General features: G+C 40.6%; 5 protein-coding genes and 1 non-coding gene across 10 annotated transcripts; 2 read left to right on the top strand and 4 right to left on the bottom strand.

The window, feature by feature from the left end:
- Positions 1–348: 348 nt before the first annotated feature.
- On the bottom strand, positions 349–421 carry trnak-uuu (transfer RNA lysine (anticodon UUU)). Its single transcript has one exon. It is a non-coding gene; the product is annotated as a tRNA-Lys (tRNA).
- A 500-nt stretch (positions 422–921) lies between these two features.
- On the top strand, positions 922–3,314 carry gatc (glutamyl-tRNA amidotransferase subunit C). Its single transcript, XM_077601351.1, has 5 exons — positions 922–1,247; positions 1,347–1,397; positions 2,003–2,172; positions 2,248–2,351; positions 2,468–3,314. Exons 1-5 carry the CDS (start codon positions 1,089–1,091, stop codon positions 2,527–2,529), a joined length of 546 nt encoding a protein of 181 aa, XP_077457477.1. The 5' UTR covers positions 922–1,088; the 3' UTR covers positions 2,530–3,314.
- Positions 3,053–4,799, bottom strand: pxmp2 (peroxisomal membrane protein 2). Its single transcript, XM_077601350.1, has 5 exons — positions 4,568–4,799; positions 4,201–4,323; positions 3,915–4,077; positions 3,533–3,652; positions 3,053–3,465 (listed from the first exon to the last, which is right to left on the bottom strand). Exons 1-5 carry the CDS (start codon positions 4,675–4,677, stop codon positions 3,397–3,399), a joined length of 585 nt encoding a protein of 194 aa, XP_077457476.1. The 5' UTR covers positions 4,678–4,799; the 3' UTR covers positions 3,053–3,396.
- Positions 4,800–4,841: 42 nt separating this feature from the next.
- Positions 4,842–13,571, top strand: alkbh2 (alkB homolog 2, alpha-ketoglutarate dependent dioxygenase). Of its 4 annotated transcripts, XM_077600322.1 has the most exons (5): positions 4,842–4,946; positions 5,774–5,921; positions 8,350–8,616; positions 8,688–8,886; positions 8,945–11,070. In XM_077600322.1, exons 3-5 carry the CDS (start codon positions 8,373–8,375, stop codon positions 9,267–9,269), a joined length of 768 nt encoding a protein of 255 aa, XP_077456448.1. In that variant the 5' UTR covers positions 4,842–4,946; positions 5,774–5,921; positions 8,350–8,372; the 3' UTR covers positions 9,270–11,070. The 4 variants fall into 4 exon arrangements, with proteins under 4 accessions (XP_077456448.1, XP_077456450.1, XP_077456451.1 ...); XM_077600324.1 differs by lacking the exons at positions 4,842–4,946; positions 5,774–5,921 and adding an exon at positions 7,426–7,807; XM_077600325.1 differs by lacking the exons at positions 4,842–4,946; positions 5,774–5,921 and adding an exon at positions 13,283–13,571 and having other exon boundaries at positions 8,090–8,616; positions 8,945–9,166.
- unga (uracil DNA glycosylase a) lies at positions 5,288–8,392 on the bottom strand. Its single transcript, XM_077600320.1, has 7 exons — positions 8,013–8,392; positions 7,538–7,750; positions 6,903–6,998; positions 6,161–6,258; positions 5,989–6,077; positions 5,729–5,907; positions 5,288–5,663 (listed from the first exon to the last, which is right to left on the bottom strand). Exons 1-7 carry the CDS (start codon positions 8,109–8,111, stop codon positions 5,523–5,525), a joined length of 915 nt encoding a protein of 304 aa, XP_077456446.1. The 5' UTR covers positions 8,112–8,392; the 3' UTR covers positions 5,288–5,522.
- usp30 (ubiquitin specific peptidase 30) lies at positions 9,428–13,514 on the bottom strand. 2 transcript variants are annotated; one of them, XM_077600317.1, is made up of 13 exons: positions 13,388–13,514; positions 12,616–12,725; positions 12,363–12,536; positions 12,191–12,294; positions 12,033–12,131; positions 11,820–11,865; positions 11,665–11,759; positions 11,417–11,476; positions 11,271–11,357; positions 11,129–11,209; positions 10,778–10,997; positions 10,595–10,703; positions 9,428–10,394 (listed from the first exon to the last, which is right to left on the bottom strand). In XM_077600317.1, exons 1-13 carry the CDS (start codon positions 13,456–13,458, stop codon positions 10,142–10,144), a joined length of 1,509 nt encoding a protein of 502 aa, XP_077456443.1. In that variant the 5' UTR covers positions 13,459–13,514; the 3' UTR covers positions 9,428–10,141. The 2 variants fall into 2 exon arrangements, with proteins under 2 accessions (XP_077456443.1, XP_077456444.1); XM_077600318.1 differs by lacking the exon at positions 13,388–13,514 and adding an exon at positions 13,119–13,327.
- Positions 13,572–13,616: the final 45 nt, after the last annotated feature.

Below are 13,616 nucleotides of genomic sequence, written 5' to 3'. Positions count from 1 at the left end.
TTAATTCATAATTTGTGTTGCGACACCAACTTTTGTATGCGTTACAGGTAAATCTCAAACCATGACTTTCAGTTCTCTAGCAAGTCCCAAATTACTGTTGAAAGAAAATATTCAGATAAATGGATTTTTGCAACTAAATCTCTAGATCGTTGTAATTGAACTCATACAATTTTGTTAGGTAACAATACAGACTGATTTATAGGGGAGTGCTAATGTGATAAAACATTATAAGTAATACTTTGACGTTGCACTGTTAACCACTCGTCATACACTGACAAGCGTCCCCACTAGTAAAATGATTTATAATCTTAATTTGACCCAAGAATATCGTTGGGTGAGAAAATGAGACGCCCGAACAGGGACTTGAACCCTGGACCCTCAGATTAAAAGTCTGATGCTCTACCGACTGAGCTATCCGGGCTCTGCCGTCTCATCGGTGATGTTTTTAGTTATCTACTACAATTAACAACATCAATGTCATAATGTGTCGTATCTTTACATTACTATATATTTGTATCATAATACGATTTAAAAAGACGAGCGCCAGTTTATGAGTTGAAGGATCTAAAAAAAATTATAGTCATAAAAAAGTGGTTTGGGCTGCCTTCCCAAATGACATCAAATCAGATAATAAAAAAATGTCTGCAATGCATGGTTTTGTTAGTTTATAACTGGTAAAGCCAGTTTTATACTGCACCTGTATGGTGCTTGACAAGCATTGTGTTCAAATGGTTAAAATAATCCTGGACTAAAATATTGGAACAGATGAGAGTCTGATCCGTTTCTCAAATAAACAATCATTATTTTATATAGATCATATAAATTAATGCACTAACACATCTCTACTGGCAACGATAGTATATTTCAGCCGTAAATATAATAATGCATTCCCGATGTGTAAACTATCTCGCGTGTTGAAAAATTGCGCATGCGCATTAGTCACCACGCTACAGAGGCTTAAAATGCTATGATTCGTTAGCCTATCAGTAAGAAAGGTCGTTTGCCTTTGTTTTTGTTTTTTTGCGGGCCATTGGCGTTGAAATCTAACACTTTTTTAACAACGCATGTGTTAATGTTTTTTATGACTGATGATGCAAAGCACCACTGCGTTTTGCGTCACTTTTGGCCGAATCTGCCGAGGTGCGTCACAGAAAGTTCAAGCTTCATCAAAAATTGGCATTCATTCTCGCTACTGTCACGTTGTTATGGGAACATCTGAGTCTGATTGTCAACCACGGAACTCTAAGGTAAATTGACAGGATCGACGTGGAGTTCCCACACCCGCGGAAAAGTTTAAGAAAGTAGGCTAATAACGTGTTCTGTTTCATGTTTGCATTTGTCAATAGGTGCCATCAGGTCCAACTTGGGAGCCCATTCTAGAGGACCAGTTGCCACCGGTAAAAATGGACACGTATTAAATACAAGTATTGCCAAATATTGCACTCAGACACTAGTGCTGGTACTTTAGAATAATAAGACTCAATTCAAAACAAAAAAGAAAAATTATGACTAATGGACAGATAAATAGGGAAGAGCGGGGTTGGTTGTCACATTTTATTTTTACTCGGCCGTCAGGGGGCAGTGTTGCACGGTATGAGTATTGAAAAGAACAAAATTGTGTCCAGGAAAGAACTACATTTTTGAAGTGGGCCCCTGTCTTGCACTCAAGTGCGACTTATAGTATGTCCTTTGTCTTTTTTTCCACTCACGTTGTTTTTTTGGGCTATAGTTATCCACAAAACTGTTATATGTTGCATTAACAGGTGCCTATTATATCTGTCGTTCCATATTTTACGATTAGTTTAATGTATAACGTTCTTGGTTTCTAATAATTTAAAAACCTGCCCCTCAAAATTGCAATTTCCACTCCAGTTTAACTTGTATATCATTTTTCTCCCCTTTCATTGTGCATTATTTGGCTAGTGTGATTTATAGTTAAATCTATACTAACCTTTCCCAGCTGCCTCCACAAATGAAAGTGTTGGTGTTTTTTGTTTTCCAGCCAACGCGAGTAGCACCTGAGTTGGTGGACAAACTCGAGCGTCTGGCTTTGGTGGATTTCCGCACCAAAGAGGGACTGGCGTGCCTGGAGAAAGCCATCCGATTTGCAGATCAGCTTCACCTCGTCGACACAACACGAGTTGAGCCCATGGATTCGGTTCTGGAGGACAGGTGTGTGCATATTGCTCGCTGAATGGCTGCCGTCGCTCCAGTTTTTCCCCAACACGTGGACCGTCTCACTTGTAGGGTTTTACACTTGAGGGACGATATGGTGATGGAAGGCGACCACGCTGAAGAACTTCTGCAGCTCTCTCAAAAAACAGTGGAGGAATATTACGTGGCACCGCCAGGTAAAAGACATTTGCGACCCAAAAAAAAAGATTTGTCCTGCTTAAAAATTGGTCAAGGCATTTGTTAATTCTTCTTATCGAGTATATTGTTTATTAATTTATTTATTTTACCACAGGAAATATTCCACTACCAAAGAAGGAAGAGCGAACTGCCATGTTGAAAAACTCTGAATTCTGACGTGTTTTTCATATTGAGGACTCATTTCACATTCGCTGTGATTTTTTTTTTCCCCCAGTTGAGCAATTTAGAAATTGCACAGAGCTCATGTGTAAAGCTGCTTGTTATAGTTTTAAATTATTGTTCAACTTAATACAAAAATGAAAGTACTTTGTCAGTACTTGACACAAAAATGCAACTATTGTAATTTATGGGCTGTGAACCACACTTGGCTATAAGTCGCACTAACCAAATGTTGGCGATTTGTCCGCTGGTGGAAGAGTCTGAGATTATCTATCCTTGAGAAAGGAAAGGAGCCAATTAAGCAACTATGATATTGACGAGGGCGAGTTCAAGCGGAATGTGGAGGAGAGTGAGGGCGTTCCGCTGCGCCCACTGAGGCTCATCCATCAAGGCCGAGAAATGGCGAGCGGGTAACTGGCCGACTACAACGTCGGATCTCTGAGCACCATCGACATGACATTTCGCCTGAGAGAAGGCCAATCAATGGATCCACCTGCACTTCGGTTTGTTTGACTGCGACCACATAATTAATATTGTGTGCAATAAACTTAAGTGAAAAAAAATAATTCTACAATACATCAAGATTTTTGACAACTGCATTACAATTACAATAGTTAATGCATCACCAATGCTACATTTGGCAGGTTACAACCCATTAGCACAACTTTAAATATATCACCATATTAAAGTGTTTTCAGTAGTAAAGCCATTCAGTTGTGAAGCTGCACATGGACTGATGTTCTATTGCAATCATTCAAGTATTAAAAATTTAATCAAGTCAATGCAGGGTGTGCATTATTGTCCTTATCAATAAAAATTAGTTTTTGCCCTAAGGTTCTTCCTCTGTCGAAATCTTGGGATGGGCTATTTTCTTACAGTTGCGAGGTAAGCGTACCAAAATAAGGCGATGATGTTGGCAAATAGCACTCGGAACTGAAAGAGAAAAAAACAATTGTTAGACACAAAGAGCTGCTGGAGGCAAATAGCTTCAAAAAAATACCTGGACAGGCACAAAGTTGATGTTTATGAACTGGAAAGGTGTCCAAACTCTCCAGTTCATTTTCAGAGCACTCCAGTAACTTGCTTGAATCTTCTTTACAAAGTTATTCCATCCTTTAGCCTGGAAACAGGTTCAAAAGACTATTGAGATGTATAGAATTTACACCTGTAAACTGGGCCCCCAAGAAACCTGGGTTTGGCTGCACCCCCCAAAGCTCCAGCCCTAGTAAGAAGTCCCCTCCCACTTTTGAGTTATTGTACAAATGTGGCATTCTCTGCAGCACTTGTTGGGTTTAATAGATAGCTGTACACAACTGCAAGTTAAAATTTAAGAACAATAACCATTGAAATTGAGACCCATCCATTTTGCAATGGCCGCTCACCTCCAGGATGTTCATCACCAAGTAAAAAATCAACAAGAAGCCCGGAGCAAAAACCAGGCGATCCAAGAGCAGACGTTTGACGAGACAATACGGATCCGTAGTTGGCATCCACATTTCCATCAGCTGGTAAAAGTAATGACTGACTGGTCCTGTGACGAATAAACTGAAATGACAAAATGGAGAATGAGTGACTGACATTTTTTTAAGTAGAAATGGATCCAGTGACAGTTCTCCCAGTTGAATGGCAACATTTGAAAAGGTATGTGTTGACATTTCAAAGTCTCACCCATAAATGGCATAGCGTAATGCTCCAACTGTGTCAATCTCTTTGCCTGAAGCATCATTTTGGTCTTTTTTTCTTGCCTCCAAAATCTGAGAAAGAAGATTTCCCAAGGCTGAGAGGATGCCACTAGTGAAGAAAAAGCAAGAGCAAAAACAACTCAGCAAAATAATACAATGATCTTTAAACATGAATTTGCTGCAAACATACAATATTTTTGAACACCTACAAATTAAATTTAGATAACTACAATCCCTGTCTAGTAGAGATGGAAAAACAAAATCAAATCCTCTAATGAATCTTGTTTCGATGTCTGTCAATGAGGACACAAGTGCAAAAAAAACAAAACATGTCAAAGTCCACTCCTACTAACCTCGTCACTGATTTAGTCAGAATGGGATATTGCTCCAGGAGAAGAAGATACTGATATAGCAAACGATATTGAATCGATGCCTCCCGAAGCGGCAGACTTTGCACTGCCATTGTCACGTCTTCCAACACACAAGTTTTAAAGAAATTAACTAAACATTGTCCAAAGTTGACTTGGAAAGAACTATGCAAAGCGCTTCCGGTTGAAGTCGTGCGTCATCTTGCACTGCAGGAAGTTTACGGTGAGCGTCTTGGGTGTGGTTTTGCCTATTCAATATCGCATATTTAAGCCTAGATTTCGAAAAGAGGAGTCGGCAGCTGAAGTGACTGGCGACCATCTTGATTCGGGACTAATTTACGAGGTCTGCTGCAGTGGACGCAAGGTGAATAACTCGCTAATTAATCGACGTATTTGGAAATAGTTTGCTTTACAACAAACTGTAATAACGTTGCCATGATTCACGATATATTTTCGAGAATATTCATATACATTTATTGCTTAACTGACGATCGTTACAAACCAAGCATGTTTGAAAATATGTCGAAAATTAATCTATAGCTATTTCCAAGTTCAAATAGTGTACTACTCTATTAGCGTTAAAAGGTTTTCTGCCAACATTATGGCGATAACACCCCACCCATTTGACAGCAATTTTGAGCATCAATTTTCACTAAACATAACCAAACTTAGACTTAACTGAGCCAGGCAAAAAAAAATCGAACATTAGATGTATTAACAGCTTTAATGTGTAAAAAGTCCACAATATAAACATTATGCAACACTAAAACTCCAAATGAAACATTTGCATCATGACAAAATATGCTGTAGTAACTTCCCATAAACTAAAACGTCTCCAGTGTAAAGATAATTAAGCTAAAGTTAGCTTTAAAAATGTAGACAAGCTTATTAAAGATGGTGTGTAGTTATTCTATGGGCAAAAACAGACAAGTGCAACAGTTTAAAGTGCTGTCCAGTCAACCGGCGACTTCCCAGATTTCTTGAGCAGCTCATTGGCCTTTGAAAAGTGTTTGCAGCCAAAGAAGCCACGATGAACCGATAAAGGAGAAGGATGAACCGCTTGTAGGATGTGGTGACGTTTCTATAAATCCAAAGAACGTCATCACATTTTTCAAACACTTAGTTCTTTACATTCACGGCACTAACCTTGTTAATGGTGGCTCCTTTCTTCTGAGCGTACGCTCCCCACAGGATGAATACGAGGCCTTCCGTGTTATTGCTGAGCCACTGAACCACCGCGTCGGTGAACGTTTCCCAGCCCTTGTCTTTGTGCGAATTTGCCTGGTGCGCTCGCACGGTCAACACAGCATTGAGCAACAACACACCTGGAAGACAGCAGGTGAGCCCTCTATTAGCATATAACTTTTAAAAAAAAAACGTAGTTCACAATATTTGTCGAAACCAACCTTGCTTGGCCCACCCACTTAGATCTCCATGCTTAGGGTGCTGGAATCCTTCAATATCATTTACCAGCTCTTTATAAATGTTCTCCAAACTGGAGGTGGATGGATAACAATTGAAGCCAGTTTGAATATTAATTTCAAAACGAATAAAACAAAAACAAATGATTTAGATCACCTTGGAGGGGGAGGCACTGGTCTTTTGACACTGAAACACAATCCATGGGCTTGATTCGGACCATGATACGGGTCTTGTCCGAGAATCACTACTTTAACCTGGAGGAAGAGAAAAAGAGTTCAATTAATAAAATATTTTTTCAATTGCTCAATTCAGCTTTAGAAAAATGCTGATTTTTTAAAAGACAATCAGAAATTGCAGTTCATTTCTTCCATATTTGAGAAAAAATCAAATTGCACAACATGAGGAAAAGACTAAATAACATTTATTATGGTCATCTGACCCTCATATTTGTCATTTATTGATAACTGGCGCCACTACTCTGTCGCTATTAGTACTGCATTGAGCATTTACTATCTGTAAACATTCTAAAAGTTGCTTAAATAGGAAACCAATGGATATTTTTAAGACATATTCTCAAACAGGACTTTTGTATGCACTGACGTAAGAGTCTTGTCTCAATTAATGTTGGAAAATTTTACTGACTGCTGAGGCAGATGATTTTAAAGATGATTGTGAAAGTTGGCATTACTCAAAACAAAAAAGTATATTCCCCATTTTCACCAAATAACTGACAGATAAGTTTGCATCAACAATCAAATTATAATCGTTTTGTTCAACATCTAATATAATCGAAATAAAAATGGAGTTTGCAGTATTAATATCAATGTAAAAGTAGTTATCGCTATTATTAATGATCAATAATAGGTGTGATTAGTTAGGGCGGCTCTATCGGACTTACGTCGTTGATTTGACACATCTGTGTCCATGTGAAGACATGGTCGGCAGGAGGGTACACCGTGTGTCGTGTCCTCTCTTCTTTGACAAACTGCATCAACTGAGGCGGGAAAGAGGTGTCAATAAAACTCAAACATTTTGCACCCAGAAACATTTTTTTTCTTCAAGAAATACCATCTGCAACCGCCAAGCCTACCATTTTCCCTTTTTTTGACCGAAGGATCATCCGATCGCTGCCAGCCCCCCAGTAAAATTGCATTCAACGTCTATCGCCGTCAATGGCAGTTAGACATGACTTAATACCAGCTCCCCAAGTTGAAATGTCTAACTGTCAATGAAGGTGAAATAATTAAAGGGCTATAAGCAACAAATAAATACAATGGTATAAGGATATCACAGTATTTACACTAGTGGAAAAATAGCTAAAGTTTTCTACATTTGTTTCAATGGTTTTGAACCCTCGGCTAATTAAGAGTCGCTGTTTAAGGGACTATCGCCATCTAGTGTTAAAGATGATAAGTGCAACTTAGGCTGAATTTAAGATTCCTGTGCGGGCCATATGCAGTGATATTTGTATATCAGCTGTTTGGAAACCACTTCTGTCCACAGCTAGTGGTCAATGGTGCATGGACTACCTACTTGTTTGAAATAGGGTTTCCCAAACTCAGCAGCCAGCGGCTTTCGCCAGCTCTCCCCGAATCCTGGAGGAGTTTGACCAGAAGAGAGTTTCTCCAGGGCCGCCTTCTTGTTACGGGCGATCATGTCGAGCTGTTCCTGAGAAAGAGGAGCCCATCGGGAGCTGGAGGGCTCGGACTCCGCCTCGGGCTCCACTGCGGAAGACTTACGCTTCCGCTGCATATTTGGAGCGAATTGTGCAAAACAAATAGCAGGGGGGACATTAGCACGAAGGTAAACAATAGGTCGCTGTAGAGCTAACATGTGCACTTCCCAATACAGAGCTTTTGAATGCAGTTTCGTTCAATGTGCATATGAAGAAAAACCGGTAGGACGCAATTTAAAGGTTAAACACAGGCGCCATTAAGATTCACACGTGGAATAATGTCAGCTTGTTAAGCGTGGATTTTAAAAAAAACTTGCAGGATAAAAAGCTCACCGAGTCTTTATCGTCATTCGGCAATTCGTTTACATTTTTGCCAGACTTCTTTTGGGAGACGGGTGAGAAAAAGGATTTAATACTTTTCTGTCCAATCATATTTTCCCTTCGAATGTAAGAAAATCAAAATGATCATCTCAGAGGAAAAATTAAATGCTGTCAGACCCTTCTCGACCGGCAAAAGAATTTGGCGCCAACCAAACAGGAAGTGAGGAAACGAAGAAGGGGCGTTCAAGACCCCCCGTTTTTTTGCCACTCTTACACAATTAGGTTTCTTAACAAACAGGCCAACCCATGTCATGTTCTTTATCTGATATTTGGTTGCTTGTGTCTACAGGTGTAAAACGAAACATCTTTTCAATGGATAAATTTGTGCAAAAGCGCCCATGGGCTGATGACGCCAAAATAACAATTCCAATAAAGAAGCTGAAAGCAGAGGGCAATCAAGAGGAGCAACCGGTGGTGGATGATGAATTCGCTGACCCGGTGCCATGGCAGAAAATTGAATCAAAAGGTCTGGATTGTGATTACGCCATGCTCTTCACCAAGGAGGAAGCTGATGAGCTTTTTCAAAAGCTGGAGGAGGAGGTGGTCTACTCAACAGGTGACGTTCGAATTAGTAATGATTATAAAATATGATAAGGGTAGTGGAGTGAGTCTGGCTTTACTTTGCAGGTGTGGAAGCAACAGTGCAGGTGTTTGGAAAGGTGTACAATATTCCAAGGAAACAGGCAACATATGGCGATTCAGGGTTGATTTACACATATTCTGGAGTGAGACGTTTAGCCTGCCCGTGGACCCCCACCCTGGAATATATTCGAGATTCTGTCACCAAAATAACAGGACACATATTCAATTTTGTCCTTATCAACAGGTGAGAAACAAAAGCACGTTTATGGATTTAATACTTCATTAACTGCAGTCTTTTCTAGGTACAAAGATGGGAACGATCACATGGGGGAGCATCGTGATGATGAGCGGGAGCTCGACCCTATGTCTCCCATTGCCTCGGTCTCACTTGGCGCCGCTCGGGATTTCATATTCCGCCACAGGGACGCCCGAGGAAAACAGAGCGGTCCATGCATCGAGCCTGTTAAGATGGTGCTGGCTCACGGAAGCTTACTTCTCATGAACCCACCCACAAACACTTTCTGGTATCACAGCCTTCCTGTTCGAAAGAAAATCCTCCTGCCTCGCATTAACCTTACATTTAGACGCATCCTGCCCATCTCCCAAAATTCCAAGGTATTGCACTGAATGTGGTTCTATTCCCTTTAACTCATTCACTGACAGCGATGGACGTACACTAAATTTTGTTCGTTAGGGTTGGCAGTAATAACGTTGTCCACATGTACATAAAATTTGAATCTGCAGCCTTCATGATAACAAAAAACAAATAAGCTTCAATAGACAGATGAAACTATAAGATTCGCTTTATTCTTTTTTTTTACGTGAGAAAACAGACTTTTGAGATTACACACATCTCAAATGGATATACAATAGTGCAAATTGCAAACAATAACAACAGGCCTCTGCACCATATTTCTTCTCAGCTGTTTTTGAAAGAAAATGGCAGTTACTGGTAATGCCGGGTGAAAATTGAGAATATTGTCACGAAAATCTGTATGGATATCTACATCTTTTCAAGTGACAAAGAAAATTTGGACACAAATTTCCATCCAATTTCAAAATCCCTTGTTCAGCCAAAATATAGCAACATCTGCAAAATGTGCAGAGACAACATGGCACTTTTCATTAAATGTGCGACTACAGTAAGCAAATATCCAGTAGACGCAATTAACCCTGGCTGCAAAATTTCCCCAAAAATGGCTACATACTTGCTGGCAATGATGATCATCGTAATCGGTACATAATCAAATTCTGACGAATGGATTGGGGGAATTACAGCAATGTACAGTCATCACATCTCCGTTTTTTTGTCCTGTGCGAGCCAGATACATTCAAAATGTTCATATCCTGAATGGGATGAAATCAGAATCATCACATTCCCTCAAGTCGTTCCTCTGATCCATTTACACAAGAATTGCCTACAGTCAAATAACACATGTTCCTGGGCACATCTAATTTTGACAATTTAACTGGAAAGGCAGCAGAATGAATTTAGCCTCTTATTTCGGCAAAGGCGTCCTGGAACTCTGCTTCTGAACTCTCTCATAGAAGAGCATATACGCGTTGGAGGCCAAAACCTCGTGCAGGTTGGCTTTGCGAACCGAGTCGTCGGACACCCAGAGCCACTGAGTAGTGAACTGTGTAGACGTGCAAGGCGGGTGGGGGCTGCGCCGATACGTCACGAAATGTCCTGAGTGCATGTCTCCGTGGTGGACCAGCACAGCCTTCAATTGGAAAAGGTACTCCGTGGAGCTGGCAGGAGGGAAGAAAAAGATTGTGTTTATATTTTCTGACAGATGGGACATCAGTATGTTTGGTCAATATTCCTCTTTTGGCCACATCTCAGTCAAAATTATGCATCTCTTGTCAGCTCCTCTTCTGAGCAACATTCAGCTCAGGTAGGCGTCTTGTAGTCAAGTATGTCATTGTGCTAAGAAATCAAAGCAGCTTACATGTATTCATGCATGAGGTCCAATTGTGTGATCCCACATGTAGAATGTAAACAGACAGAGGAACAGTTTCCATTTGCAATGGGTTTGTTGTTGTTATGATGCTCCACATCTGTAAAACAAAAAACAGCAAAGCCTGTGTGTGAACAACAGAAAGAGGCAGAATCCCGTTGACGTTGACTCCACCTTTGCCATTTGGAGGATTTTCCACAGCCTTGTCTGAAAGTTGTGCCTTTTGCTGTTTCCCGGAGTGTTTAGTGCGCTGACTTGTCTGGAAGAAGGAGCCGTGTTTGTAACGGTCCATTGATAGATATTCTGTAAATTGCACGTGCTCTTGTCTTTTAATTGGGGTTCCTTCGCTGGACCAAGTAAGCCTTTGCAGGTGGATGCAAAGGCACTGGGGCAGCTGATGGAGTAAGAAACACAATATTTGGAATAACAATTACAAGAGTAGACAATAAAGATAACAGATTGGAAAATATTGTCCACTGCTCTTCATATACAGTATTTAGATACATCAGTCAGAATGCTGATTACCTTTCCCAATTTAAGCTGTTTTACAAATGTTGTCCGCTGACTTTCCACAAGCTGTCCATTGACTCTTCCTTCTCGTTGAAGCTGGAATAGAAGAAGAAAAATCTTTCTCTGCAATAAGCGAGGAAATTCATATGGGGAATACCTTAGTGCAGTTTTCACACTCTACTTCCTTAATAGTTTCTGAGGAGATGAAAAGCTGTAGACACTGGTCCAGGGACACCGGTCGACCCTAAAAACAAACATCACGTTAAAGCAAATTTACATTTAGGGAATGATTATTATGCTTACCCACTGAGGTAAAGGGATGGATAAAGAAAGGCTTTCAAAGGAATCGTATCGCACTGGACTCTGAAACATAAAACATTCGGCTTGAGTATAACACATCAGGACCCTGCGATTTTTTTTTTCTTAGCCACAGCCAAACTAGAAAATAAATTCAACTCAGCAGGTGTTAGCACTGTCAAAATAGCGCATACATTTATGCTTTTATGTCCAATAAACAAGCTCATGCGCTTATGTAAACTAAAAATGCTCACTTGTTGCTCACACCGCTTGCATAACATGTTACTTGTTAAACGGCCATGGAAAGGATGGTGGAACTTCCATGAGCTTGGTATTGGGTGAAGAGGACCTGCAAAAGGAAAAATACTGTTCATAATGGATTGTCAGCGACTTAAATTTTCCTTCCTACCTCGACTTCTGCATGTCCTTGTTCTGTCTTCTTGATTAGGAAGGCTCTGATGTAAACATACATAAACATACACACAAATTTGTAGTCAACACTACATTGAAATACCATTTAAAATGTCTTCTAAAAGGTTAGGTCTCTGCACGTTATGCACAAATCCTACAAACATGAGCATGTAGGTCATTTGGATCAAATCCTCAAGCTCTAAATGCTTACCTCAAGAGACTGCATGTCAAACAAGTGGGTGACTTTAGGCTGGCGGTCCCTTTCCTCCTCCAGAGATGACGTTAGAACATGAAAGAGCTCATGGGCATCCTAAGGAGGAGGTATAAGTAAGAAAAGAAACTTTCTACTCATGAACACCACAGTCCAACCTGCTCTTCAAATAAACTGATGTGCCACCGGTATAATCTGAGAACATCCAGCAGGCATCCAGCATCGAGCACATCTTCATCCCCTGAGTCATAACTTGAGAGAGCTGTCAGCATAGAAACAAAACTTCTAAACCATGAACTCTTTCTATTTTTATCCCCCCGTTTCCCATACCTTTGAGTAGTTGGAGAAGTGTTGGGGACAACTTGTTTTCTTTGCATGACTGTATCGCGGGTGAGTTGGAAAATCGTTCCAGCCACCGGATGAAGGATGGGCATGCAGCCAGACCCTGAAGCAAAGAGTTCAGGAAGCAAGTCTTGCCCAAGTTCAACAGACCAGGAACCGTACCTGCAGGAGACAAAGTGACCTCTTTGTTAAAATGACACCCTTGCTGACAGTACTCATTGTGCATTATATGAATGGCTACCTCTCTTTCTCTTCTTTCGCGTTGTGATCGGGCCCCACAAAACATAGACACCAGCCGCAATGGCAGCAGCAACACCTCCAATGACGCCCCAGTTTTTGAGCATTTTGGTTCTGGTGAACACACAACATTATAGTTATGCTGAAATGAGGACGGGCAGTGCAGCACAATGTAGTGTATTTTTTCCCTGAGGAATAAATAGGAGTATAGTAAAATTTAGTGTATGTCCATCGCTGTCAGTGAATGAGTTAAAGGGAATATAACCACATTCACTGCAATACATTGGAATTTTGTGACAATTCCTTCAACAGAGTAGCACTTATTGCTGCAAAAAGGGCTGGCAAACTTTAACTTTATATAGAGAAGTGTCCCATATTGCTTTGCACAACACACAACTTGGCTGGCAGAAGATATAATAATAGAAGGAAACCAAGCATGCGTCCAAAGGCAAAAGCCAGCCATTCATGTTCTTGACATGCTATCGTTAGCATACTATGCTAACTTACCAGTATCGCTCGAGTTTCCGTGTTGTGCTTTTTGGAAGCTAAAGCGAACTACACCACGAACAATATGAACTCAAATCCGATGTATGTGCTTTGTATGCCTTCGCAAAGAATTGGTATAACGAGTATTAAACGGGTTGCTTGTTTTTTTCTGTCTTCTTTGCCAGCTGAGCGCGACGCAGGGCGACGGCGTGACCAGATTCTCTTCCAACCAGGTGAACTATTTACTATAAGGAGCTTTACTGTGGTGTTTGCCAAGGAAAATACTTTACCTGGCGGCGAGTCCGGTGCCAAGGTACTCTCTGACCAGCTTATCCGATCTCTCTGATCGACACCACAACATCCTGTTGTTATGGCGGAACTCTTGTGTTCGGGAGCATTTGGAAGGGAGCCATAAAGAACGCGTACCGAAATGTGTGGTTAAAAATAATAATCAAAATAATAATAATACGGAAGAAAAAAAATCCGACCAATGGAATTATATACATATATCATTGTCAT

This window comes from Stigmatopora argus, chromosome 5 (genome assembly GCF_051989625.1).
Source record: "Stigmatopora argus isolate UIUO_Sarg chromosome 5, RoL_Sarg_1.0, whole genome shotgun sequence".
In the NCBI taxonomy this organism is placed as follows: Eukaryota; Metazoa; Chordata; class Actinopteri; order Syngnathiformes; family Syngnathidae; genus Stigmatopora; species Stigmatopora argus.
Note: the sequence above shows the minus strand (reverse complement) of the source record. Positions and strands in the feature narration are given on the sequence as shown.

Bases quoted from the DNA above. Each gene is read 5' to 3' on its own strand.
- gatc (XM_077601351.1), top strand. From the start codon at position 1,089: ATGATGCAAAGCACCACTGCGTTTTGCGTCACTTTTGGCCGAATCTGC. The intron at 2,173-2,247 runs GTGTGTGCATAT...TCTCACTTGTAG, and splicing joins GATTCGGTTCTGGAGGACAG to GGTTTTACACTTGAGGGACG. The intron at 2,352-2,467 runs GTAAAAGACATT...ATTTTACCACAG, and splicing joins ATATTACGTGGCACCGCCAG to GAAATATTCCACTACCAAAG.
- pxmp2 (XM_077601350.1), bottom strand. From the start codon at position 4,677: ATGGCAGTGCAAAGTCTGCCGCTTCGGGAGGCATCGATTCAATATCGT. The intron at 3,653-3,914 runs GTGAGCGGCCAT...ACCTGTTTCCAG, and splicing joins TGGTGATGAACATCCTGGAG to GCTAAAGGATGGAATAACTT. The intron at 3,466-3,532 runs GTATTTTTTTGA...TTTCTCTTTCAG, and splicing joins TCAACTTTGTGCCTGTCCAG to TTCCGAGTGCTATTTGCCAA.
- unga (XM_077600320.1), bottom strand. From the start codon at position 8,111: ATGATTGGACAGAAAAGTATTAAATCCTTTTTCTCACCCGTCTCCCAA. The intron at 7,751-8,012 runs GTGAGCTTTTTA...CCAAATATGCAG, and splicing joins CGAATGACGATAAAGACTCG to CGGAAGCGTAAGTCTTCCGC. The intron at 6,078-6,160 runs GTGATCTAAATC...ATCCACCTCCAG, and splicing joins CCAGTGCCTCCCCCTCCAAG to TTTGGAGAACATTTATAAAG.
- alkbh2 (XM_077600321.1), top strand. From the start codon at position 8,307: ATGTCATGTTCTTTATCTGATATTTGGTTGCTTGTGTCTACAGGTGTA. The intron at 8,617-8,687 runs GTGACGTTCGAA...TTTACTTTGCAG, and splicing joins GGAGGTGGTCTACTCAACAG to GTGTGGAAGCAACAGTGCAG. The intron at 8,887-8,944 runs GTGAGAAACAAA...AGTCTTTTCTAG, and splicing joins AATTTTGTCCTTATCAACAG to GTACAAAGATGGGAACGATC.
- usp30 (XM_077600317.1), bottom strand. From the start codon at position 13,458: ATGTTGTGGTGTCGATCAGAGAGATCGGATAAGCTGGTCAGAGAGTAC. The intron at 11,760-11,819 runs GTAGGAAGGAAA...TTCCTTTTGCAG, and splicing joins AAGGACATGCAGAAGTCGAG to GTCCTCTTCACCCAATACCA. The intron at 11,210-11,270 runs GTATTCCCCATA...CTTCTATTCCAG, and splicing joins AGTGTGAAAACTGCACTAAG to CTTCAACGAGAAGGAAGAGT.